A 25,244-nucleotide genomic window follows, 5' to 3' on the forward strand; every position below is an offset into this window, starting at 1 on the left:
CCATGATGTGCTTCGGGAAAGATTTCGACGATACCATTTATTATTGATTGCCCTCGATCGGTTACGAATGTAAGATTTTCGACATCTCCAATTACTTCTCTCAAATTCGTGAAAAACCAACTCATTGCTACATCATTTCTCCGTTGACTATGCTGAACGCAAAAGGGTAAATTTGGATGTTCGCATCTTGGCATGTTGCAAGAATCAATTTGCCCCCGTATCTCGCCTTAAGGGTTGTATTGTCGACTAAAACTAGGGGTCGCATTGCATTTCGAAATCCTCGAACACATTGTCCAAGGGCCATAAAGAAATATTTGAAGCTATTTTCGTCATCCTTCTCAATAAAAAATGCCGACCCAGTATTAATTTTTCCCATGTTATAGCAATACCTGACCAATGTAAATAAAAATAATCATAATTTAGATAATATATTAAATATTAAATGAACGGAAAAATAAACAATTTAATTAAATAATTAATTACATATAAAGAAACAATTGAAATTAAATAATTAAAATTTAAAATAACAAAGAAATAAACACGTAAACAATGAAATACCCGGCTAATTTAGCATAACTCTCCTCGATCGAACCCATTAAATCCTCCAATGCACATTCTTTAGCCTTCTAAGCCTTCTGATAGCTCATGATCACCCCGTACTCTCGTCGAACATCATTAATGATGTCCGAAGGTCTGTAGATCGTTTGTGGATCCTGAAACTTGTGCATCATTTCTCGACCAATGAACCATGATCGGGCCTGCTATGATCATTTCGACAAATACCCACTTCGCAAGTATATTTCCGTGCATACTTACGGACTACAAAGAACTCATTCGTGTCCATCTTAGTCGCTCGCAAATGCCAATGGCAACTGTCGTCAACGCAGATAATTGTGTACGTCGACTTGTTTGATTTCTTCACTTTAAACTCGAAGTTATGTTTTAAAGCAATCCGGTGCACAGCTTCTTGCAATTCTTTCTTTGATTCGAATAGTTGCTCGACATATACATCTTCATCATCGGGAACTACACGCGAACAATTAGAGGACCGTGTACTCGGTCCGGCCTGTGAGCTCCCACCCGACTCATGTCTCCTACGGGATAAAGCAATCAAATCCTTGTTTGTAAAAGCGTTTTCATTCTCGTTGTCTTCAACTATCGATGGAATTCTGTGTGTAACAGTGTGATCATGGTGAGTAGTAGTGGTCTCGGGAATAACCACATCATCTTCACGAACAATCTGAATTGTATCCCAAACATCATTTACATTACGATTCTCTTCATTTGAAACTTCGTGTTCACCCTCGTGAACATTCTTCCCCAATAAAGTTACGCAAATAGAAGTCGACTTTCGGCCTTGGTTCAATTTAATTAGATGTTTCATTTCCACTTTAGAAGTAACTTTCATGGGTGGAATTGGAATGGTTGAATGCTTATAAAATAAAAATTTCAATTCCATATTGTACTGAGAGGGATCGACGTTAAGCATGTTTTGTCTATCACTGTACATTTCTGCAAACGATGTACTCCTTGTTATAAAACTTGCTTTAACCCCATCTCCTTCACTCGTCCATTTCCATTCCCACTGAGCATTTTCATTCATTTGAAATTCACCAAAGTAACAAATTAGGACACATGCTGATGCCATATCTGCCACAAATTAAAAATAAGGAATTAATATATAATTTTTTAAATTGTTCATTTCATATTTAATTTAATTTTATACTTTAAATAATTCATTGATTATTTTAATTGTTTCAAAAATATTTATTTCAATAAACATATATTAATGAACAAATAAATTCTAAAATCTGAAAGGGAAGGGAAAGGGAAAAAAATGAAAGGCCAGTTGGGCGGGCTGGAAACAGCCGAGGGAAAAAAAAATATATAAAAGGCCGGCTGGGTCGGTTGGACGCAGGACGCTGTTTCTAGCCGGCTCGGATAATTGGGCCGGCTGGAAACACTTGGCCTAACTTTTTTCATCCATTTCATCTGAAATTTATGCTCGAATTTTTTATTTTTCCCCTTTTTAACGAAATAATGTTTAAATATTTATTTTACAGACACCTATAAATTTTTCTTATAAAATATATACATACAGAGATGAATTTTTTTGTTGTTTTTACTGTAAAAATTTTTTATATCTGTAGGCCGGCTGGAAACACTTGGCCCAGCTTTTTTCGTCCGTTTCATCTGAAATTTATGCTCGAATTTTATTTTTTTCCCCTTTTTAACGAAATAATGTTTAAATATTTATTTTACAGATACCTATAAATTTTTCCTGTAAAATATATGCATACAGAAATGAATTTTTTTGTTGTTTTTGCTATAAAAAAATTATATATCTGTATTTAAATACTGTAAAATTCATCAGCCTTTGTCAAAAAAAAGATTTAAAGATTCAAACAGTAAATTTAACTAAAACAAATTTAAAATACGTATTTACACTTACCAATTTTCAGTGCCGACTGTGAGTATTGTTTCTTTGTTGAACCTTTGATAATTTTGGGAGATTTCAATATTTTAGCAGATGGAAGGAAAAAATTCTTTTTTACTGTATTGAAGAAACTGATAAGCAAAACTGATTTTGAAATTTACGTATGGAAGTAACTGAATTTATTTAAACTTTTAAGGGTATTATTATCTTTCAAAGAATTGATATACTTTTGTAATTGTGAAACATAAATAAGCACACAATTATTTTTTTATTGACAAGAGGTCAATGTGATGAATACCTAAAAAAAAAAAAAAAAAAAAAAAAAAAAAAAACAAAAAAAAAAAAAAAAAAGTAGTCAAACTGAAAAACTGGTTGTTTGACCAAGCCAATTTAAAAAGTACCCCCCTTCCGTATGCTTTGCCAAGAGTACGGCGCGCAAGGTGCGTACAATCCCATGCTTCATTCAAGAATCTTCTCTGAACAGAAAAGTACGGCTCCCAAGAATTCACTTCCTGCAGGTATGGTATTGACATTCTAATGGATATTAGGTATTAGACTCAATTTTTTTAAGTTTGTTTAGATTGATGTGGTGGTGAATGGCAGGAAGATAGGCCTCCATTTGTGCAATTCTGCGCGAATGATCTAGATGCTTTGTTGGAGGCAGCATGGAGAGTGGAGCCTTAATTTGATTATGTTTACATTAATTTTGGGTAATTGTTTATCGAATTCCCCCCGTTCACTAGTGAATTATGTGTGAGAGTCTGTGCATTTCTTGATGCTGGATTTTAAGCCAACTTATCTTCTACATGGGAGGAAAATAGTTTGCTTCTTAATTTTGCCTATTGTTAATTATGGTTCTAGAAGCTAATATATTTGTGCATTTTATCTTGAAGTTTGAGGTGCTTTTGGTTACACTTGAATTCGTTAAGCTAATTTGACTTTTCTGTGTTTTGCCCGTGGACAGTGATTTTGATTTTTGAATATCTTGTAAGAGTTATCACCTTTATAGATCTGTAAAAGTTTCTATGTGAGATAGTACTTGAATTGCTTTTCTCTTACATAGTATTTGGGAAATCTTAAAACTACAATGACTGAAGCTAGATCGCTGCAAATTGTTTAATCCTGGACTTATAGTTTTTTAACTAATTTGGCTTTGTCTGGCTGTAATTTGATCTAAATTGGGATAAAAGTTAAATGGCCTGCGGGGTTGATTTCAACGTAATCTTATTTTTTTAATGAATAAAAGTCATGAACTTTCTTGGTAGATTATCAAGAACTTTCTTTTCCTAAAATTTGAAACAATATTGATGCATCATTGAGCTGGAGTGGATACTTGGATTTAAGGCTAATTTAAAGTCTTGTTATCTCTAGATAAAGTTTAACTAGAATTCACTGGGTGTTGTTTTTTTCAGTCTCTGCACATAGCCTCAAGTATTATAGGTCATGAAACTATGGAGAACAGTTTGTCTTGCCCTAGTTTTGGTTTCAATTTGTGGACAAAATGGAAACTAAGGGAGGATTAATCTTCTTTTTATCCTAAAAAGCAACTTATTGTGTCCTCTTCCGTTAGATTTGTATTGGTTAATTAAATATCTAAAACCTCTTCTCAAAATATAAATTAATTTATGATGCCATTAAATTGAACGGGAATCGAGCAAATACTTGTTCAAACAAAGTGTTGTTACCTCGATAAGACGAATTCAAGTTAGATTTGATCTGCTATAATTTGTTTCTGAAGTTCCTGAAGATAGCCAAGACAAACCAGGAATTTTCTTGCTTAGCAACTTCACGAAGAGAGCCTAAAACCGCTGACCTCAATATATTGGTTGCTTATGAGTATCTGAAGTTAATTTCTTCAAGCCACATGTTGGGGAAATTTCAACTCTACACCCTAATGTCAGAATTCTAAATTTCATTATACCCTTCATGTGGATTATGAAACTTTTCATTGTACCACTCTATATCAATCTAGTTTTGGCTCAGTGAGTTAAAATCGGTGGACTTCTATTACACAGGTGTCAGCATCCACGAAGTTGCTGGAGTAAGATACCTTCTTTTACTTTTGTGTTTGAGTTTCAAACTGTGGAACCCCGCACTCTGTGTGTATGCCAAGTTTGGGTGGCTTTCATAATGTAATCGGTAGGTTTTTGTCCCAAAAAAAATGAAAAATGAAAAATGAAAAAAAGGAAAATCGATTTCTCTCAAGAACCCTCTATCAACTTGGATTTCGAGTCTGGTGACAATCTGTTTCTAGTTGGGTCTTAGCTGAAGTTTATCAAAAGGCATGTTACTCTATTTGAACTAAAAGGGGATAGACTGCAACTAGAGGTAGAAAGATGAAAGAGTAAGGGGTTGTTCTCTTCGTGTTTCAGTTTTGTAGTTTTGAGTTTTGAATTCATTTTGGGTTTTGTGTTTTGAGTGCCTGTTTTGAAATTGCTGAAAATGTGTTCTTTTTTCATTTTGAAAAAATGTTTCTCAAAACATAAAATTGAAAAATGCGTTTACTTTGAAATTTTGATAGTATTTTTTTTATAATATTTATTCAAGAAATCTGATTATTCAATAATTTTAATATTTTAATGTTAATATAGTATTAAATAACATATAAATTTTGAAGTTGGTGAATCTTGAAATTTTTTTCCAGATATAAAATACACAACCTAAATTAAATATGGCGAAACAGTTCAATAGATTTGTATCTATTCTTAATTTAGGATATCAAGATCAAGAGAGTATCTATATTCAAGCATGTTTGAGGACGATCAAACCATCTACAAGAATGCCTTAGATAAAGTCGATAGTTGTGTGTTTCATCATGGCACAAAAGAGACATTTTAGCATATATGAGGGTGTTTGGAGATATTTTTATGTAAAAATGCATTTTTGAATAGTAAATTGATGGGAAATGTGTGGTTGAAAAATAAGGAAAAGTTTTTTATTTACGTGTAATATGATTTTAATAAAGAATGTGTGGTTGAAAAGAAGAAAGAGAAAAATGCATTTTAAAAAAAATGAGTACTGATGTTGTCAAGTTGTATACTCAAAGACTGACATGTCTCGAGGACTCTTATCTCGAGGAGACTTTTAATTTTATAATTCAATTATGAAGTTTAGTCCTCGGGGTTTCAAGGTCATCGGGATATAGAGCTCGAGGACTCTACTCTATCTCCTAAGCTCATAAGTCCTCGAGGTTAAATACTGGAGCACTATCCCTCCAGCCAATTCACGCGAGCCCGTAATAAGTCTTGCCTTCTGAGGATTTCAATGTGATTCAAACATCTCCACCCAGGACTCCTACATCCACAAGAACTCTATGTCAACAATAGTATCATTGGTCATGCAATTATATTACAAATAGTATACTTCTCTCATGCAGGACTCTATTAAAATAAGAACGTCCAACTTATTCAATCTTACTAGAAGTGCACTACCTACCACTATAAATATAGGACCCAGGTCCATTATTCAGGTACGTTCTATACACAATATCCAGCATATATTCATCTTTCAACCCCTTTTCTGACTTAAGCATCGGAGGGGCGACGAGCACAGACCTCATTGCCTTTGTTTCAGGTACCGGAAGACTACGATCGTGCTCAATCCGAATCATCAAGCTCGGGAAATCTACAGGTACGATTTTTGGTAGCATCATTGGCCGTCTGCGGGAAACGGTACCAAAAGCCATTGTTAACACACGATCAGGTCTTCCTCCTGCAAGCTCATCTACTCCCATCCCTCATCCTGTCGAAGATCAATCGGCTCCTCATGAAGAATCCTCAGGAGTGCCCGCACCTATGCGACGAGTCATCACAATCGAAGCCTTTGAAGAGCTCCGTCAGTAGATGGCCACGCTAACGCAACTGTTAAGTCAAAGAAATTCACATCCGTCGCCAACGCAGGCGGAGCATGGCGATTTTATGGCCGATGCTCGAGCACGACCACCGAAACCCCCCAAATGGCAGAGTAGGAACCTCGGGTATCCACAATATGGCCTCGGGCTCGAGGTCGGTCGCCATGGATTCCGGTGAAATTGCCCGAATCATTCAAGAAGGAATTACAGCTGGTCTACAATGGAATGCTCGAGGGCCAATAGGTTTCACCCCTAACACTCCATTCACGCTAGAGATATTGTCATATCCCTTGCCCGACAGATTCAAATATCCCCGCATTAAGGAATATGATAGGACGTCCGACCCCATCAACCACCTCAATGTATATACTGACGTCATTAACTTGCAAGTTGCGCTAGATCAGGTTATGTGCAAGGCCTTTCCACAAACACTGACTAATGCTGTTAGGGATTGGTTCTCGACATTGGAGCCCAACTTCGTAGTCTCATTCTCAGATTTGGCTGATAAGTTCTCAACCTTCTTTGCGAGTAGCAAGCGAATCAAGAAAACTGCAGCCTCTCTCATGCAACTACGCCAGGGGCCGAATGAAACCCTACGAGGTTTTATGACAAGATTCAACAAGGAAAGAGTTCAAATACCCGACCTCCACATTACAGCAGCAGTTTCTGCCCTCACCTATGCCATAAGGTGTGAAGTCTTCAAAATGTCTTTATCAAAGAACCCACCACAGACAGTGACCAAGCTCCTTAACCGAGCTGAAAAGTACATCAATATGGAGAAGACGTTAAATCCAAGGAGAGCGGGTCCTCCTCATGAAAAGGTCGAAAACAAGAGGCAACATGATCCCATTCCCCGGCATGAGCATCCTCGGGAAAAGTGGAGAAATGAGGCGCCCTCAGCATCTCTAACTCGGTTGAACACCTCTAAGACCAATATCTTGATGTCGATTAAGGATATGAAAGAATTAAAGTGGCCTTCGAGAATAAAATCCCCCCCTAACACAAGGGATAGGAGCAAATATTGCGAATTTCATCAAGATCATGGGCATACCACGGAAGATTGTCAAGCTTTGCAGCGGGAAATTGAAGCTCTCATTAAAAGATGATTTTTTAAAAATTACACTGGTCATGATAAACGGCCAAGGAATGACTGTGACAATCGGAAAGAGCCTGGGGTCGGAAGCAGCGCTCAACCCACTGTTGGAACCATTAATATTATTGTTGGGGGCATAGCATCAGGCGGGGACACAAGTAGTGGGCGAAAGCAGTATGCCCGCCGACATGCTCATACTCTAAGAGAATCCAGTGATGAAGTTAAAGACATCACTTTTGGTGTAAGATATTTGGAAGGAATATCATATCCTCGTGACGATGCCTTGGTCGTCTCTGCGGTTGTGGCTAACTTCGAAGTGAAGAGGATTCTGGTTGATAATGGGAGTGCAGCAAATATACTCTCGTAAGAGGCTTTCGCCAAAATGGGGATCTTTCCGAAACAGCTTCAAGCAGTAAAGACCCCTCTACAGGGATTCGGCGGTGGAGTCATTGTCCCTGAAGGCATCGTCGAGCTCCCGCTAACATTAGGATTTGGTAATACACAAGTGACAAAGATCATGCCATTCCAAGTGGTTAACACCCCAATGGCCTACAACATCATTTTGGGAAGACCCCTACTAAATATGATCCAGGCTATTGTATCAACCTTCCACCTTGCCATGAAGTTCCCCACAGGTCATGGCATCGGAGTAGTTAGAGGAAACCAAACAGCAGCCAGACAGTGTTATGTTACTAGCATCCGAGGAATGAGTACAGACGTCATGCAACTTTCAGACCTCGAGCTCGAGCCAAGGGGCAGATTGGCTCTCGTTGAAGAATTAGAGATGGTCGAGCTTGAGCACGGGAAAGCCGTCACTAGTGGTCGGGATCTCCAGGCCAACCTCCGGGAGGAAATCCTCGATTGTCTGACCCGCAACATCGATGTTTTTGCACGAAAGGTGGAGGATATGCCCAAGATAGACCCAGAATTCACAGTCCATAGACTCAATATCAGCCTAGGGGCCAAACCTGTTAAGCAAAGGAAGAGACAGTTTGCGCCGGAAAGACGTGTGGTCATTCAAGAAGAGGTCGGCAAATTGGTAAGAACGGAGTTCATTAGAGAAGTCCAATACCCCAATTGGCTCGCTAATGTTGTTCTGGTGAAAAAGGCCAGTGGTAAATGGAGGGTCTGTATTGACTTCACAGATCTGAATAAGGCATGCCCAAAGGACAGCTACCCGCTACCTAGGATTGATAATTTTGTGGATAGCATATCCGGACATAAGTTGTACAGCTTCTTAGATGCATTCTCAGGGTATCATCAAATCCTCATGGCCAAAAAGACCAAGAGAAGACTTCATTCATGGCTGATTCAGCCATATATTGCTATAGGGTGATGCCATTTGGGTTGAAAAATGCTGGGGCAACATATCAGAGGCTCATCAACAGAGTCTTCGTCGATTTGATAGGGAAGAACATTGAGGCCTATGTGGATGACATGGTTGTAAAGAGTAAGAAGGTAGAGGAACACATATCCAACCTTGAGGAGGTGTTCGCCACCCTACGAAAATATAAGATGAAGCTCAAACCAGAGAAGTGTGTATTCAGCGTAGCTTCAGGAAAGTTTTTGGGTTTCATGATCACTCATCGGGGGATTGAGGCCAAACCTGACAAGATTCAGGCTTTGGCAGCAATGGAATCACCAAGGACCAAGAAAGAGGTTCAAAAGTTGACAGGCAAGATAGCCGCCTTAAACAGGTTCATGTCTCGAGCAGCAGACAGGTGCTTCCCCTTCTTCAAAGCCCTTAGGGGTAATCGTTGCTTTGAATGGAATGAGCAGTGCGAGAAGGCTTTTTAGGAGCTCAAGCAGACATTGGAATCTCCTCCTATCCTCACCAAACCCGAGCTTGGAGATACTCTACATTTGTACTTAGCCGTATCTCAGAATGCAGTGAGTGGTGTCTTGGTGAAAGAGGTTAACAGGGGCCAGCAACCCATTTATTACGTAAGTAAAGTCCTACTTGATGCAGAAACGAGATACACTTTGGCAGAACAACTTGCCCTTACACTGATAGTAGCAGCACGAAAACTTCGTCAATATTTTCAGTCACATCCCATTATAGTGCTCACCAATCAGCCTCTAAAACATATTCTCTTCAGAAACCAGACATCTCAGGAAGACTACTGAGGTGGGCAATTGAACTTGGAAAATTTGACATAGAATTCAAGCCCCGTCCTTCTATCAAAGCTCAGGCCTTAGCTAACTTCATTGCAGAACTCACCCCAAGGCCTCGGGGGCCAGATAGTAGCTCGAGCTCGACCACAGGCATGTGGCAAATTTTTGTAGATAGAGCATCAAACTCCTCGGGCTCGGGTGCAGGGGTCATAATCATAAGCCCAGACATGCTCATAAACATTCAGTGTGCATTCAGGTTCGAATTTGAAGCGACCAATACTGAAGCAGAGTATGAGGCCGTCATCATAGCTATGGAACTCGCCATCAATCTTGAGCTTGAAAATATCAAAATTTACAGTGATTCTGAGTTGGTGGTTGGACAAATTGAAGGGACATTCGATAGGAAGGATGAGAAGATGAGCTTATACTGCTTGAAAGTGCATGATCTCCAGAGAAAGTTCAAGGGGTGTGAAATTGTGAAGATTACTTGGGCTGAGAATTGTAAGGCCGATGCCTTGTCAAGATTGGTGTTCATGGGAATAGATGGACTTGACAGGATAGTCCACGTTAGAATTGTAACAGAGCCAAGCATCAATCAGACCATAGGCGTCATGGATATTGATGATGAGCCATCGTGGATGGATCCAATAGTGGATTTTATAAAACATGGCAATCTTCCAGAAGATCCTCGAGCAGCAAGAGGCATCTGGTCCAAAGCCCTAAGGTATTGCATTATTGAGGGAGTACTATTTCGCAGAAGCCTCACACTTCCATACCTCAGATACCTTAAGCCTTCCGAATCATCCCATGCCTTAGAAGAAGTTCATGAGGGGGTATGCGAGAACCATCAAGGAGCTCGGGCATTAGCCTTCAAGCTCATAAGGTATGGATATTATTGACCTACTATGAAGAAAGACGCCCAGGAATATGTCAAGAAGTGTGGCAATATCATCCATTCTCCCGTAGAAGACCTCACTAGCATTAGTTGCACGGCCCCGTTTGAGCAATGGGGAATTGACATCCTCGGTCCCTTTCCAATAGCTAGGGGGCAACTGAAGTTTGTGGCGGTGGCTGTAGAGTATTTCACTAAGTGGGTGGAGGCTGAGCCTTTAGCAACAATTTCAGTGTCTAAGTTGAGAAGTTTCATTTGGAAGTCCATCATATGCAGGTTCGGGATACCAAAAGTCCTCATAACCGATAATAGCAGGCAGTTTGACAATGCACAATTTAAAAACTTCTGCTCTAACCTGGGGGTCGATCACCATTTGACATCAGTTTCTCATCCTCAAAGTAATGGTCTTGTCGAAGTAACCAATCAAATTATATTGCAAGACCTTCGTACAAGGATCGGAGATACAAGAGGTTCCTGGTATGATGAGTTACCTTCCATACTTTGGACGTATAGAACGTCCCACAGAACCACTACTGGGGAAACTCCCTTCATGTTGGCTTTCGGTATTGAGGCCACCATCCCTGTTGAAGTTAGGTTGCCCAGCCAGAGAAGGCTTGAGCCTAAAGATGCAGGAGACACCACCGAACACCTCGACCTCTTGGAAGAAGTTCGGGATCAGGCAGCTTTAAGAGTGGTCTCTTACCAAGATAGAATAGTAAAGTATTTCAATAAAAGAGTGAGGACACGAAGATTCAAGGCCTGAACCTTGTGTTAAGAAGGGCAGAAGTAGTAGGTCATGCTCCGGGCAAGCTAGGACCGGTTTGGGAAGGGCCCTTCGAAGTTATATGACAGCTTCAAGAAGGTGCGTACAGTTTAAGGGATACATCAGGAAGACCACTTCTTAGACCATGGAACGCCGAAAATTTGAAAATATATTACAGGTAATCAATTTCCAGTAGTCAGGCCTGCATGCTAAGGTTCACGTTTTCAGTTCTCGAGTCTACGTGCCAAATCTTATTTTTGTTTGTCAGGCCTGCATGCCAAGGTTCACGTTTTCAGTAGTCAGGCCTGTGAGCTAAGTCTGTTTTCAAAGTACAATAAGAATTCATCTATTCATTGAAATATGATCTCACTATCAAAAGCCTTGCTCCGAGCAAGCACTAAAAGCCTTGCCCCGCGCAAGCACTAAAAGCCTTGCCCCATGCAAGCACTCAAAGCCTTGCCTCGTGCAAGCAACTCAAGCCTTGCCCTGAGCAAGCAACTCAAGCCTTACCCCGAGCAAGCAATCAAAAAGCCTTGCCCCACGCAAGCAATCAAAAAGCATTGTCCCACGCAAGCAACCAAAAAAGCCTTGCCCCGTGCAAGCAAAAAATCTTACCATGAGCAAACACATAGAAACTACTACCAGGGCAAACGATATAGGTAACCTTCCCGAGCACACAATGCTCGATCAATGATATGTCAGATCTTATAAAAAGGCCATCATTGTCCTCGAGAATCAATAGGTCGGTACCATACATTGTCATTAGTCCTTGAGATAATCCCCCTATTAAAGAAGGACTTGATCGGGTTACCACCTTAGAAAATTTTACAAAATTAAGTCCTCGAGATAACTCATATGCTCGAGCTCAACAATGATCATCAAAAATGATTTTTTTTGAAATTGAGTCCTTGAGATAAACATGTACTATGCTCGAGTGCATAATTTCGAAAATGACTGTGGAATTTAGTCCTCGAGATAATCCCATTGGTCGAGCTTGACATAAATGAAACTTTATCGTCAGATATAATATCTTAGGCGTCGAGGTTAAAACTTCATTTAAGCGTCTAGATTAGTTATGAATCATTATCATCGAGGTATTAATTATCTTAATGGTCGATCATTTTTGGTTAAATTCTGACATTCCTCGAGGTGATATCCCTCGAACTGTAAAAAAAATGACAATATACATAGAACGTCTTAAAACAAATGTTCGAGAATTACGATTAAGATCGAGCTCTCATTTACTATTAACCTCGAGAAAAATACATGATTACATTTAAAAAAAAAAAGTGTTTCAAAAGGAAATACAGAGCACGAGGATCAGGGAGGGATCTGCCTAGCCTATATGCCCCAATGGGGGATCGAGGTTTGTAATATCGATTTCATCATCTGCATCCTCAGCCTCTCCCCCTTCCATGCCATCGTCGTCCTTATTCGCTCCTCCATCATCAGACTCTGAGAGCTCGAGAGTATCAGCAATGGAGGGCATTGTCTTCAGGTCCTCAAGGATAACGTTGGGCAACCTTGCTCGAAGAAAAGCTCGAGCCTCCTTAAAAGCATGGAGGTAGGCACCCGAGGCGTACTTGCCCTTGATCCTGTTGCAGTCCTCAGACGTTTTAAACTCTTCCCAAGCTCGTTCCTAAACCTCCGCCATCTTGTCCTCGAACTCCTTGGTCTTTCGCACCAGTTCGAGTTTAGCTTCCTCATCCTCATCCTTCGCAGCCCCAACCTCTTTCCTCAAATTTCTATTTTCCCTAAGGATATCCTCGCGCTCCTTCAGCCAAGCCTCGTGCTCAGCCTCAAGCTCAACAATCCTTATGTCTTTACTTCTCGAGGACTCTATGATATCAGCAATTCTCTTGGACTCCCCAAGACCTCGTTGGGTGAATCCTCGAGCAACACTCAAAACCTGCAAGCAATAAACCTCGAGAATTACGCACAGCAAACAAAAGAATGGTAAGTAAAAGAATCGAGGATAACCTTCATTGTAAGGAGCTCGAGGGCATTGACGCCCTCATCAAGCTCAACATCCTCTCGATATTTTGTGATTAGGCCTGGGACCAGGTGGCATCTTTCAAACTCCTCAATAATTGAAGCTACCATAGGAGTAGTGTCGTCCTCGAGATCGACAACTTCAGAGGGAGCTTGAGGAGTGACCCTGGGAGTTGGAGACCTTTGGCTTTGCTGGAACCTTGGGCTCGATGGCTCTGGTTTAGGTCGTGATGTTTCACCAGGACCCCTTACCATGTGGTCAGATTGGGGCCCTCGAGGCCTCTTCTTGCTTTTCTTCCTCGCCTGGGGCTGGCCCTGAGGCTGGGCACTAGTCCTAGAGTTGACAAAGTTACGCAATGCTCGAGGGTCAAAAGACATTCCTGAAAAGAAAGAACCAACACATTAGAACGAGCATAAGCCTGAGATATTCAAAAATAACATGGATGGTAGAGGTAAACCCTACCCTCGACGCCTCTAACATATGCCAGATCTATCACCTCTTCCCCGATCTCTTTCATGCTCAAGAACAGAGGGTACAGCTTCACCAGTATCCTCCTATCTCGCTCCAAATGGTCTGGATACACTTCACCCTCACAAAACTTCTCGGCGTCGGGGATTCCCCACTCAGGCCAGAAAGGAAAGTCAAGTCTCGAGCTATAACATAGAACCAACCCGCTCTCCACCCCTTCAAAGAACCAGACATCCTCGGGGCCCTGAACCCTCCTATGGCTGAGAGGTACACAAAGCATGTATATCTAGGGTGTTTCTTGAGCTCGAAGACCAACTTGCAAAGGTCAACACAGGGGACGATGCCTAAATACCTACAAGCAATGAAGAAGTACACTTCCACTCTCCAGGCATTGGGCACTAATTGCCCAAGACACATGGAGTGCTTGACCAGTAATGCAATAAAGAAAGGATGCAATGGCCACCTGAACCCAGCCTTAAGAGTCTCCCTAAAAATAACGAACTCCCCTTGTCGAGCCCTTACCATCCTATCCTCAGGGTCTGGACATCTAATGTCACAGTTAGGCATTAACCCATGTTCCCTAGCAGCAGCTATTGCAAGGTGCTCCTTCAAGGTACAGACCTCGTCAGGGTACTCCAAGATAACATCACCCGGGGACCTAGGTCAGGCGTCGATAGGAATAGCTAATGGTATTAACACCCTTCCTGAACCCTCATTACCCCCCGAGCTCTCAAAATGATCACTACCCTCACTACTCGACATAACTTAAATAGTACTAGGAAAATAACTAAAGTCTCGAAGCCTTACCTGAATAATTCCCGACGCCTAGATTAGGATGACTTTCCTCGAGCACGAGCTTGTAGAGAGGTTTTTCACAGTGAGTAAAAGTAAAAAGTGAAAGGTAAATGAGGGTATTTATAGGGAGGGAATACGGAAGGTCAAAGATCGCTATCTTGAGCTGTTCAAGATGCGACACGTGGCGTACATCCAAGCGCACCCCTCCATCGAGCACGAGCTCTGCAAAGGAGTGCGCGGGGGCTAGTGATATTGCCAAGTATTCTCGATGACTGACATGTCTCGATGGCTCTTATCTCGAGGACACTTTTAATTTTATAATTCAATCCTGAAGTTTAGTCCTTAGGATTTCATGGTCATCGGGATATATAGCCCGAGGACTCTACTCTATCTCCTAAGCTCATAAGTCCTTGAGGTTAAATACTCAGGCACTATCCCTCCAGCCAATTCACCCGAGCTCATAATAAGTCTTGCCTTCTGAGGATTTCAATGTGATTCAAACATTTTCACCCAGGACTCCTACATCCACAAGAACTCTATGTCAACAATAGTATCATTGGTCATGCAATTATATTACAAATAGTAGACTTCTCTCAGGCAGGACTCTATTAAAATAAGAACGTCCAACTTATTCAATCCTACTAGGAGTGCACTACCTATCACTATAAATACAGGACCTAGGTCCATTATTCAGGTAGGTTCTACACACAATATTCAGCATATATTCATCTTTTAACCCCTTTTCTGATTTAAGCATCGGAGGGGCGATGAGCACAAACCTCGTTACTTTTGTTTTAGGTACCGAAAGACTACGATCGTGCTCAATTCGAATCATCAGCTCGAAAAATCTATAGGTACGATTTTTGGTAGCATCAGGTACCAAATGGGCCCTATGCATATTCAGTCCAATATGATATTCTTATTTTATATAAATAATGACTTATTAATAAATAATCATTGTGGCATACAAGCACAAGTAAATGAGTAAAGATTAGACAGTAAGAGTAATTTCCTCTTCACCCATCACAGACTTTGGAGTAACATTATAAGGAAATCGAGCTACTCTTCCAAATATGTTAACTATTTGGGATGTAACATTGGCCAACGCTCACCTTTACTCACCAACATGTATAAGAGCACAGAATAAGTCAAAAAAATGTCATGACAAGTAAAAAGAATAAAAAATGAACCAGGTCAAGATTTGTACAATTACCTCTTCACTCATCACAAAGACTTTGGGATCAGCAGACATTTCTTCATCAAGTGGTGAATTCAAAGCATCACGCACTGTCATCTGTGCAAAAATGGTGCAACCAATTGCATTAATCCCTTAAAAATGCATTTTTGTACTATACTCAGTCGGAAATGTGAATGTGTGGTTGCTCTAAAATAGATAAAAGTGAACAAATATTACTTGTTTACCGTTGGAAGAATATACCTTGGATGCAACTACTCAAATTCGCTGCTCCAAAATTTGTCAATAGAAAGCTTAAAAATTCAAGCCTCATTGTGATAATGGTAGAGTAAAGGTGGTTCCTCCTATGGAGGTGGCTGTGTTGGGATGTGAAATGTGGAGGAAGACTTTGGTTGGCTCCTTTGTGGGCAAGAAATTAGCTTTTCCCATTGTGAATTCTATTGCACATAAATTGTGGGGCAAATTTGGTCTTCAAGAGGTTTTATCCTTTGATGCTGGGTTCTATTTTTTCAAGTTTGATTCACTCCGTCAAGCTCTTTTAGTTCTTGAAGGAGCGCCTTGGCATATGGCTAACAGGCCACTTTGAAGCGTTGGGAACCTAATATGACTCTGGCTAAGGAGAATCTACGTTGCATTCCTATTTGGGTGAAGCTTTATGATATTCCCTTTGAGTTCTGGACAACGAAGGGATTGAGTCGTGTAGCTAGTGCTGTGGGGGCGTCCTTTACGGGCAGATGTGATCACTCTTACATGTAAACGTCTCAGCTATGCACGTGTTAGTGTTGAGATTAATGCATTGGATGAGTTAGTGGAGGAATTCGATTTCCGTTGTGCGAATGGGGATTGGATAACTATTCGTGCTGAGTTTGAATGGGTTCCAATTAAATGTTCGAAGTGTGGGGTATTTGGCCACAATTGCTCTTCTCAAACTATGCCTAGTGAGAGTAAGGGTAAGCTTGCCAAGGTTTGGGTTGCTAAAGATAAGGCTGGACAAAGTGGTGTAGCTAATGAGAAACCACCTATTGAGGATGAATGGACCCATGTCTCACATAAGAGAAAGTCGATAGTTAGTGTTGATAATGGGGTTGCTGTACCTATTTCTAAGGAGGTCCAGGGAGAGGTTGATTTGGTGGTTGTCAATGTGGCTCATGTAGATGTTGATAAATCATCTTCACCTAGTGCTCCTAATTTGCATCAGGAGGTGTCGTTTGTGCCTATTGAGACTTCTCAAATTGGGGAAGAAGGTGAAGTTTCTCCAGATCCTCTTGCCACTCTAGATGAAGATGATAGTGATACTTCTATTCCTCAGTCTAACACGTTAGCTATGAAAGCTAGAGATTCACTTCAGAAAAAGAAGAATGGGTCAGGAGGCAAACATAAGAAAGGCAAAAAGCATCACTCCCCTAGGGGAGGTAGATGGTGCTAGTCATTTTGAGGTTGTGATTCTTTCCTTGACTTTAATTATGTTATTTGGATGTTGAAATGTCAGAGGGTTAAATGACCCCGTCAAACAATCTGAAGTAAAGAACCTTATTGCTTCCAATAGACTTTATTTATGTGGTTTAGTGGAAACTAAAGTTAAGGAGAAGAATTAAAATAAGGTGGCGAATGCCATCTTCAACTCTTGGAGTGTCATTTCGAATTATAATTGTTCTCCGATTGGTAGAATTTGGGTTTGTTGGAATCCAATTGATGTAGATGTCTTGTTGGTAGGTTGCTCTGCTCAAGCTATCCATGTTCGTGTAAATGCATGTAATGGTAAATGTAGTTGTGTGGTGTCAATGGTATATGGGGATAATATCCCAGTTAAGCGTGTTGATCTATGGGATGATTTCATAGCTAGGTATGGAGGTTTTGCACACTTGCCATGGGTGGTCATGGGGGACTTCAATTCTGTTGTCTCCCCTTCAGAAGTGGCAGGTGGTTCTTCTTCTTGGCCTGCATGGCAAGATGATCTTGGGAATTGCATGACAACAGTGGGGTTGGACGATTTAAAGTTTGATGGTTGTTTATATACATGGTCTAATAAGCAGGTATCTGATCCTACTCTCAAGAAACTAGATCGTGTATTGGTGAATTCGAAGTGGGAGGAGGAATTTTCGGGAGTGTCAGCTACATTTCTTACTGCTGGTGTGTCGGATCATTCGCCTATGGTTGTGGAGGTTGCAGAGTTACCACGTAGGAAGATTCCATTCCGCTTCTTTGATTATTGGATGGATCATTCGGATTTCTTTCCTTTGGTGGCTCAGGTTTGGGGTGAATCAGTAGTGGGTACCCCTATATTTTGTCTGTGTTTGAAGTTGAAGAAGCTAAAGCTTGCCTTGAAAGACTTTAATAAGGAGCATTTTTCAGAACTTCCTATGAGAGTTACTCAAGCTCGAATTGATATAGAGCATGTTCAGTGTTTGATTCAGCAATCTCCTTTGGATTCGTCTCTACATAGGCAGGAGGCTCGATTACAAAAGAAACTTTGTGAGTTGAGCAGGGCTGAAGAAGGTTTTTTTAGACAAAAAGCTCGTGTTAAGTGGCTGAATTTAGGCGACTAGAACACTGCGTTCTTCTTCAAGGCTATGAAAAGTCATTATGGCAAGAGTAAGGTGGTTTTTTTTGTAAAGACGATGGTACTAGAGTGGAGGAGCCGCATGAGGTCAGTGAAGTCATTGTTGCGTTCTATCAAAACCTCCTTGGTCAGCAGCGTAGTGGTGAGAATCTAGATATGGACTTGTTTTGAAAAGCTCTTCCAAAGAGCATCTCAGCAGAGCATAATGAAAATCTTGATAGAGATGTGTCATTTGAGGAAATTAAAGAGGTCTTGTTCTCGTTGAAAGACAACAAAGCTCCAGGACCAGATGGTTTAAATGCAAGTTTCTTCAAGAGGACTTGGAGTATTGTGGGAAATGATGTTCTATGTGCCATCAAGTCCTTCTTTGACTTGGGGCAACTATTGAAGCAGGTTAATGCTACAACCATCGCATTGGTTCTTAAGGTTCCAAATCCTTCTTAGGTAAAGGATTTTAGGCCTATCTCTTGTTGTAATACTATTTATAAATGTATTGCTAAGCTGATTGCCAATAGAGTTAAAATGGTGCTCCCAGACATTGTTGGAGCTCAACAAACTGCTTTTGTTAAAGGTAGGCATATTAGTGATAATATCCTTCTTTCTCAAGAGTTGTTAAGGAATTATCACCGCAGGGGAGGATTACCTAGGTGCGCTCTTAAAGTTGATCTCATGAAAGCATATGATTCTGTTCGTTGGGATTTCCTCTTTGCAGTTTTAATGGTGCTTGGTTTTCCCGAGAGAGTTGTTAGGTGGATTTCTGAGTGTGTCACTACTACTCGATTTTCGATTTCCATTAATGGAGAGCTACATGGATTCTTTGCTGGTGGGCGAGGTCTGCGACAAGGAGATCCTTTGTCGCCTTACTTGTTTGTCTTGGCTATGGAGGTCTTTTCGGGGTTAATGGGGTTGATGGTTGCTGAACAGGAGTTCAAATACCACTGGAGATGTGCGAAGGAGAAGATCACTCACTTATGTTTTGCTGATGATCTTATGGTCTTTTGCAGAGCTGAGGTTGGTTCTCTCTCGCTCATTGGGGAATGCCTTAATCGATTCAAAGCTCTTTCTGGACTTATTCCTAATCCAGACAAGAGTAATTTATTTGCCAGTGGTGTTTCTACATATCTTAAGGATCAGTTGTTTGATGTGTTGGGGTATAAGGAGGACGTGCTACCGGTACGTTATCTTGGTGTTCCGCTTATCTCTACCAAATTGAGGGCTTTGGATTGTAAGATGCTGGTGGATCGTATTATAGCTAGGGCTAAGAGTTGGACCTGTCGAGCGCTCTCCTATGCAGGGAGGTTACAACTTATTAAGTCGGTGTTATTTTCTATTCAGGTCTACTGGTCCTCTGTATTTCTTTTATCTAAGGCTGTGATCAAGCAAGTGGAAAATTCATTGTGGGCCTTCTTGTGGAAGGGTAGTGACCTTGGTATCGGTGGGGCTAAAGTGGCTTGGGCAAAAATCTGTATGCCTAAGGAGGAGGGTAGTTTGGGTCTGCGGGGCTTGGAGATTTGGAATAAGGCTGCCATGTTAAAGCATCTTTGGTCCCTTTGTACGGATTCTGCCTCCTCTCTTTGGGTTTCGTGGACAAGATGTTATTTACTTAGAGGACGGAGCATTTGGGAATTGAAATGTCCTGGGGATTGCTCTTGGAGTTGGAGGAAAATTCTTGGACTCCGGGATATAGGGAAGGACAAAATGAAATTCAAAATTGGGAATGGTAGAAGTGCCTCACTTTGGTATGATAATTGGCATCCTCTTGGCCCTTTAGAAAAGATTCTTGGAGAGAGGTTCACTCGTGAATCCAGATTGAGTAGACTTGTTAAGGTGGCTGATATTGTTGAGGGTGATACTTGGAGATGGCCATCAGTTCGCTCCCCAGCTTTGTCTGATTTGATGCGAGCTACGCTTGATACTTTTCGGTCGGACAGTAATAGAGAGGATGTATTGCGATGGGAGGATGATGTACATGGAGTCTTCTCTGTTCGGAGTGCTTGGGAGTCTCTTCGACTGCGCTGCCCTAGGGTGACTTGGTATCACATTGTATGGTTCCCTAAATGTATTCCAAGACATGCATTTATCCTTTGGTTAGCAATTCAAGGTGGCATCTATACACAAACAAAGCTTCTTAGCTTTGGTTTGATTCAATCTATGCGTTGTGTGCTATGTGGATGTTCAGTGGAGGATTTGGATCATCTTTTCTTTGCATGCCCATTTTCTGAGCGTGTTTGGAATGCTATGCATGTGAAATGTAACTTGCCATGGGTTCAACGGAGTTGGCTTGATTCTCTCTCTTGGATGGAACAATTTCGTGGGAGGTTATTGTCCTCTATCGTTATCCGGTTAATGTTTGCGGCTTCGATTTATGCTATTTGGCGTGAATGTAATGCTAGGACCCATGGGGAGGCTCCTAAAAATGAGTCTATTGTTATTCAAGATATTGTTTTTACTATTTGTGCACGAGTGAACTTGTACAGTAGCTTGGTTCCATCTAATGAAAATAGATGGCTCCAACGCTCTTGGGGATTTTCTACAGATATTTTTTGTTCTCGTGATTAGGATATGAGCACTTTCTAGAATTTTGCTATTGTTGTTAGGAAGACATTAATTCCTAGCATTGTTTTCTGGGATATGCCCCTGTGATTTGTACTTATTTTTATACTTTGGATATAATACACTTACCTTATCCAAAAAAAATTCATGTCACATAAATAATCTAAAAAGGGTTAAAATTGAGAATAATGAATTCAAACAATCTGCATTTACCAGAGTAGGAATGCCTTTACAGGAGGCCACTCTTTGCCTTATAATTCCCAACAGTTGCTCTTCTTTTCAATTTATATTTCATTATAGTTCTATGATTCAGTCCAGAAAGACTCGGGCGGGCCGGCGGGGGGGGGGGGAATTTAAGAAAAAAAGGACCATGAGAAAATAGAAGATTCAAAGAGCATAAAGAACCAAAATAATAATAATGATAAAAAATTGTTCATTTTTCTTTATATATAAAATGCCAACTCACCAAAATGGAACCTATACAAAAGGACCGGTTGCCAGACCAACGGTCCAGTTTCCATAACTTTGAGCAGCAATACACGCTTCATGAGCCAACCAACAAAGCACTTGATAATAAAAGGTGCCAGTAGTATTATAATGTGATTGTCTTCCCTAACAGCTAACAATGATAAAGTCAACTTCTATGACAGAAATCTTTCAAAAAAAAAGGAAAATATCAAAAATTAAACCCTGATATCAGGAAGTCTCTTGCCATGACACCATTATACAAACTCAAATCTATTCAGCTCACTGCCATTTAAGATTGTCATTGTTAACTTATTCAACATGTTGTAATCAGAATTCTATGCTCCATTTAGAAGCAAATCCTATGTTTTATAGCTAAAGAATGTAGGATCTATGAGATTACCCCCACAGAAAGATCAACCATTCAGTCATAGGACTAGTGACAGTATCAAAACATATAATTTAGGAAGTCAACCTCAACTTGAGTAGTGGCTAGATCAATATTCACGGTTTCCATTTTTTTAATTCCTTAATGTACAAAGAAAACACATCTCAAGAAGCACAAGTTTTAGTACCAACACACCTACTTGAAAAGTCACTCATGCCTAAAGCAACATTTCCCTTTTTATAATTCCTTATTGTACAAAGAAACAACTCTTTAAGTATTATTACTAAACTACCATTGTGCCTATTTGGAAAATCGCGTTGCTGCAAATCACAGGTCCTCATCGCACAACCAGATAATCCAGCAACAGGGTGCCTCTATAGCCAATGAAGTAGATTCAATCGCACTTCAAAGCTACATCTAAAATCATCAGATCCTTTCTGCTGCAGCACGGTTAATACACTAATATATAATCACAAAACAACACATATCAACAACTAAACACACTACTGTTATAAACCACAGACATGTATAAATCATTCCTCAAACAAATATTGACATTGAAAGAAAAGAAGAAGAAGGCAATAGAATTACCTTCAGCTGAATAGGGTTACAATTGTGAGTTACCCAACAAGTTCAGCCGATTCTGGACAAAATTGAGGCTGGCCCATGGTGGAACTAGATGCGCCTGGTTGAGAGGAATGTTATGGTGGTGCTCCACAATCGAGATGGTGACCGGATGTGGAAGTAATTGGGAAAAAATTGTGATTGTACTCGCGATTTTGGATGGGGATTGGTGCTGCTTCCGACGGTCTGGTGGGCAGGCGATGATCGGAGGTTGTAGAGGAGGTGCCGGTGGTGTGTAGGTGGGTCCGGCAGCTTAGGTGGCGAGTGGTGGTTGTTATTGATGGAAGGAGGAGATGGATTGTTAGCTTAAGAAAGAAAGAGAATTTTGGACCAAATGGAACCGTTTCTCGTGTTTTCAACATTTTCGAGTTTGTATTGAAAACGTCCAAAATGACAAAAATGTCGTTTTGTGTTTTCTTCACAAATTTTTTTTCGTTTTCGAAAATTCATTTTCGAAAATAGGAAAGAGAATGCGTTTTCACTATTTTGAAAAATTGAAAATAGAAAACAGCCCGAAAACGACAAAGAGAACACACCCTAATAATCTAGTTTTGAAAATAAGAATAAGAACTTTCTTCAAGTTATGGGGGGGAAAAGCATGATTTTATACTAGCCTTGTATTTCGTGGTTATTTCATCATTAATTCTTTTATCTATGTCTTGCTTTGCTGCATGGCCTCTATACCAGGATCTTATTTTACTAAGCTGGTCCATATCTTGCATTTTAGTCTGTTAGTAATACTGACACTTTGTGTTTGAGATCTACATAACCTTATTGAATGTATGACTGTTGAATCTGCAATGTATAAACCTCATATACATGGTTATATCGATCACGGTCCATATATATTCCAGACAAATTACGTTTTGGCTTGTTGACTTGGTTCTTGAGTGACTACTATTTAATTGCTGCACATAAAAGAAGGCTAGATAGCTTTCTTGTATATAGTTTTTTGCTCTTCACTCCCACGATACTGAAACTTGTACCAAACATTTTTTTTTCCAATTTTTGTGTTTGCATTGCTTAAATTATATCTAAAATTTTCTTTTATCTTCTGCTTTTACTTTACCGAGCAGTTATAATTTCATCAATCCTAAATATGATATGCGGGCAATAATATTCTTCGCTTCGACAAAGTCCACTCTTAATTGAGAGTAAGTGAAAAATATAATGATGAACAGATTCAGTACTCATTTTCATACTTGGATAACATCAAAACTGTGCTTCTTGCAATTCTATCATTAGCTATTAATATTAATATTCCTTTCCAAGGAGTTGAAAATATCTTTAATGTTCTAAAGTCTCTTCTCAAGCACCTCTGACCTGTATATTGTATTGAAATTTTCTTCAATGATTAGTGTATGATCAATCTGCTCTCTCTCCCCCCCCCCCCCCCCCCCCCCCCCAGGTGTCCCCAGCACATTGCGAAACGTGGACACTATGGAGCTTTCCTTATGGATAATCTTCCTCTTATCTAGTCTCTGGTAAAAATATTGGTTGACAACCTTAACGTTCCAGTGTCGTGCAAAATCTGCATTTTCCCAAATTTGCAAGATACAATCAATTATGCTAAAATGTCGGAGGATGCTGGTTGTGCTCTTTTAGCCGTTCATGGAAGAACAACAGATGAGAAAGAAGATCCGGGCTAATTGGAATGTCATCAAAACAGTTAAAAATGCAGCTATAATTCCTGTTCTTGCTAATGGGAATATACGGCACATGGATGATGTCAGGGAGTGTTTGGAAGAGACCGATGCAGAAGAGGTTCTTTCAACCGAGTCTTTTCTTGAAAATCTAGCTCTCTTTTTTGGATATTGGACTGCAGAATGGGCATGGGGAGTGAAGAATTAAGAAAAGAGGGGAAACTGGACCAGGCTGACTTGCTGGTGGAATATTTGATGTTCTGTGAGAAACATCCAGTGCCATGGAGAATGATCTGTTCTCACGTGCACAAGTTATTGGGAGAGTGGTTTAGAATCCACCCAAATATAAGAGACGATCTCAATGCAAAATCTAAGCTTACATTTGAATTTCTTTATGATATAGTGAACCGACTTAGGGAACTTGGCGTAAGGATGCCTCTTTTTTTTGGACGGTGATCTAACTAGACTGTTGTGTGAAAATCATAGTTCCGGACAAGACTTGTAAACGTTTCTGGAACCTGTGTATGGGTTTTGGTTTGTCAATTCATTACACTGCAACTAACAGTTGGAAAGATCCAAATGGAGTCGACGGTGCTCAGATCCTTCCCTCGCATATTCATCAAATTGTGAGATACTTGATACACTCTTGAGTATGAAATTTGTTTTAATGTACACTTATAATTAGAATCTTGATCTTGCAGGTTATGCAGCATTGGGGGTATTTATGTACCTAGCCAAATGTTAATTAAAGGTTATTGGAGCTAGATGAAGGCTGTTAGAGCTAATGACCTGTCAATTATACATCTGGCAATTATTGTACATATAGATTTGTATATAAGCAACTGTAGATGCTCACAATATCAATAAGAGGAAATTTTCATTCTCCATACATGTTTTCTCTCTCTACCTGTAAGCAAATTCTCTTCAATTAGGCACAAAATTGATATGGTATCAGAGCATATCTGAGCTTCCGTCCATGGCTACGAACTCAGAAACTGAAAATGAAGGTGCGACTGGTAATAATTCATCGGACACTCATTGCAATGAAGATTCGATTGCTATAGCTAGTCGAATGATAGCAAATCCTTCAATCCCTTACTATATGCATTATGGAGATTGTTGACCCCAAAAAGTGCACCAACAGATGTCGGTCCCACCCGTGCTTGCATGGACGAATGTCCAATACGCTAAGATACGTGGACGGTCTAAAACGAGCGGTTCAAAGGGGCGTGGGAGTAGCCCAACGACGCGGGATGGTGACGTTCGGAATTCGGCGGGTTGTTCGTAATCCGATTGTACAATAATTACCAATCAGTGCTCGTAACTGTATATGTAAAAGAGTATAAACTCGATTTGTGTATTGCAAGTAAAATGAGAGAGAGTTGAGTAAATGTAGTCTTTAGTATTGAT

The 25,244-nt window shown here is 40.3% G+C and overlaps 3 protein-coding genes across 3 annotated transcripts; all 3 read left to right on the forward strand.

The window, feature by feature from the left end:
* The first annotated feature begins 6,451 nt into the window (after window positions 1–6,451).
* LOC111400206 lies at window positions 6,452–7,747 on the forward strand. Its single transcript, XM_023027632.1, has 2 exons — window positions 6,452–7,349; window positions 7,521–7,747. The coding sequence occupies exons 1-2, from the start codon at window positions 6,452–6,454 to the stop codon at window positions 7,745–7,747; spliced, it is 1,125 nt and encodes a 374-aa protein (XP_022883400.1).
* A 968-nt stretch (window positions 7,748–8,715) lies between these two features.
* On the forward strand, window positions 8,716–10,394 carry LOC111400207. The gene is made up of 3 exons (XM_023027633.1): window positions 8,716–9,168; window positions 9,265–9,324; window positions 9,480–10,394. The coding sequence occupies exons 1-3, from the start codon at window positions 8,716–8,718 to the stop codon at window positions 10,392–10,394; spliced, it is 1,428 nt and encodes a 475-aa protein (XP_022883401.1).
* A 13,323-nt stretch (window positions 10,395–23,717) lies between these two features.
* LOC111400999 (tRNA-dihydrouridine(16/17) synthase [NAD(P)(+)]-like) lies at window positions 23,718–24,553 on the forward strand. The gene is given in 2 exon segments (XM_023028511.1): window positions 23,718–24,022; window positions 24,025–24,553. Coding segments are annotated over 2 exon segments (486 nt in total). The 5' UTR covers window positions 23,718–23,802; the 3' UTR covers window positions 24,291–24,553.
* Window positions 24,554–25,244: the final 691 nt, after the last annotated feature.

The sequence above is a fragment of the Olea europaea genome, chromosome 10 (genome assembly GCF_002742605.1).
Source record: "Olea europaea var. sylvestris chromosome 10, O_europaea_v1, whole genome shotgun sequence".
NCBI classification, from domain to species: domain Eukaryota; kingdom Viridiplantae; phylum Streptophyta; class Magnoliopsida; order Lamiales; family Oleaceae; genus Olea; species Olea europaea.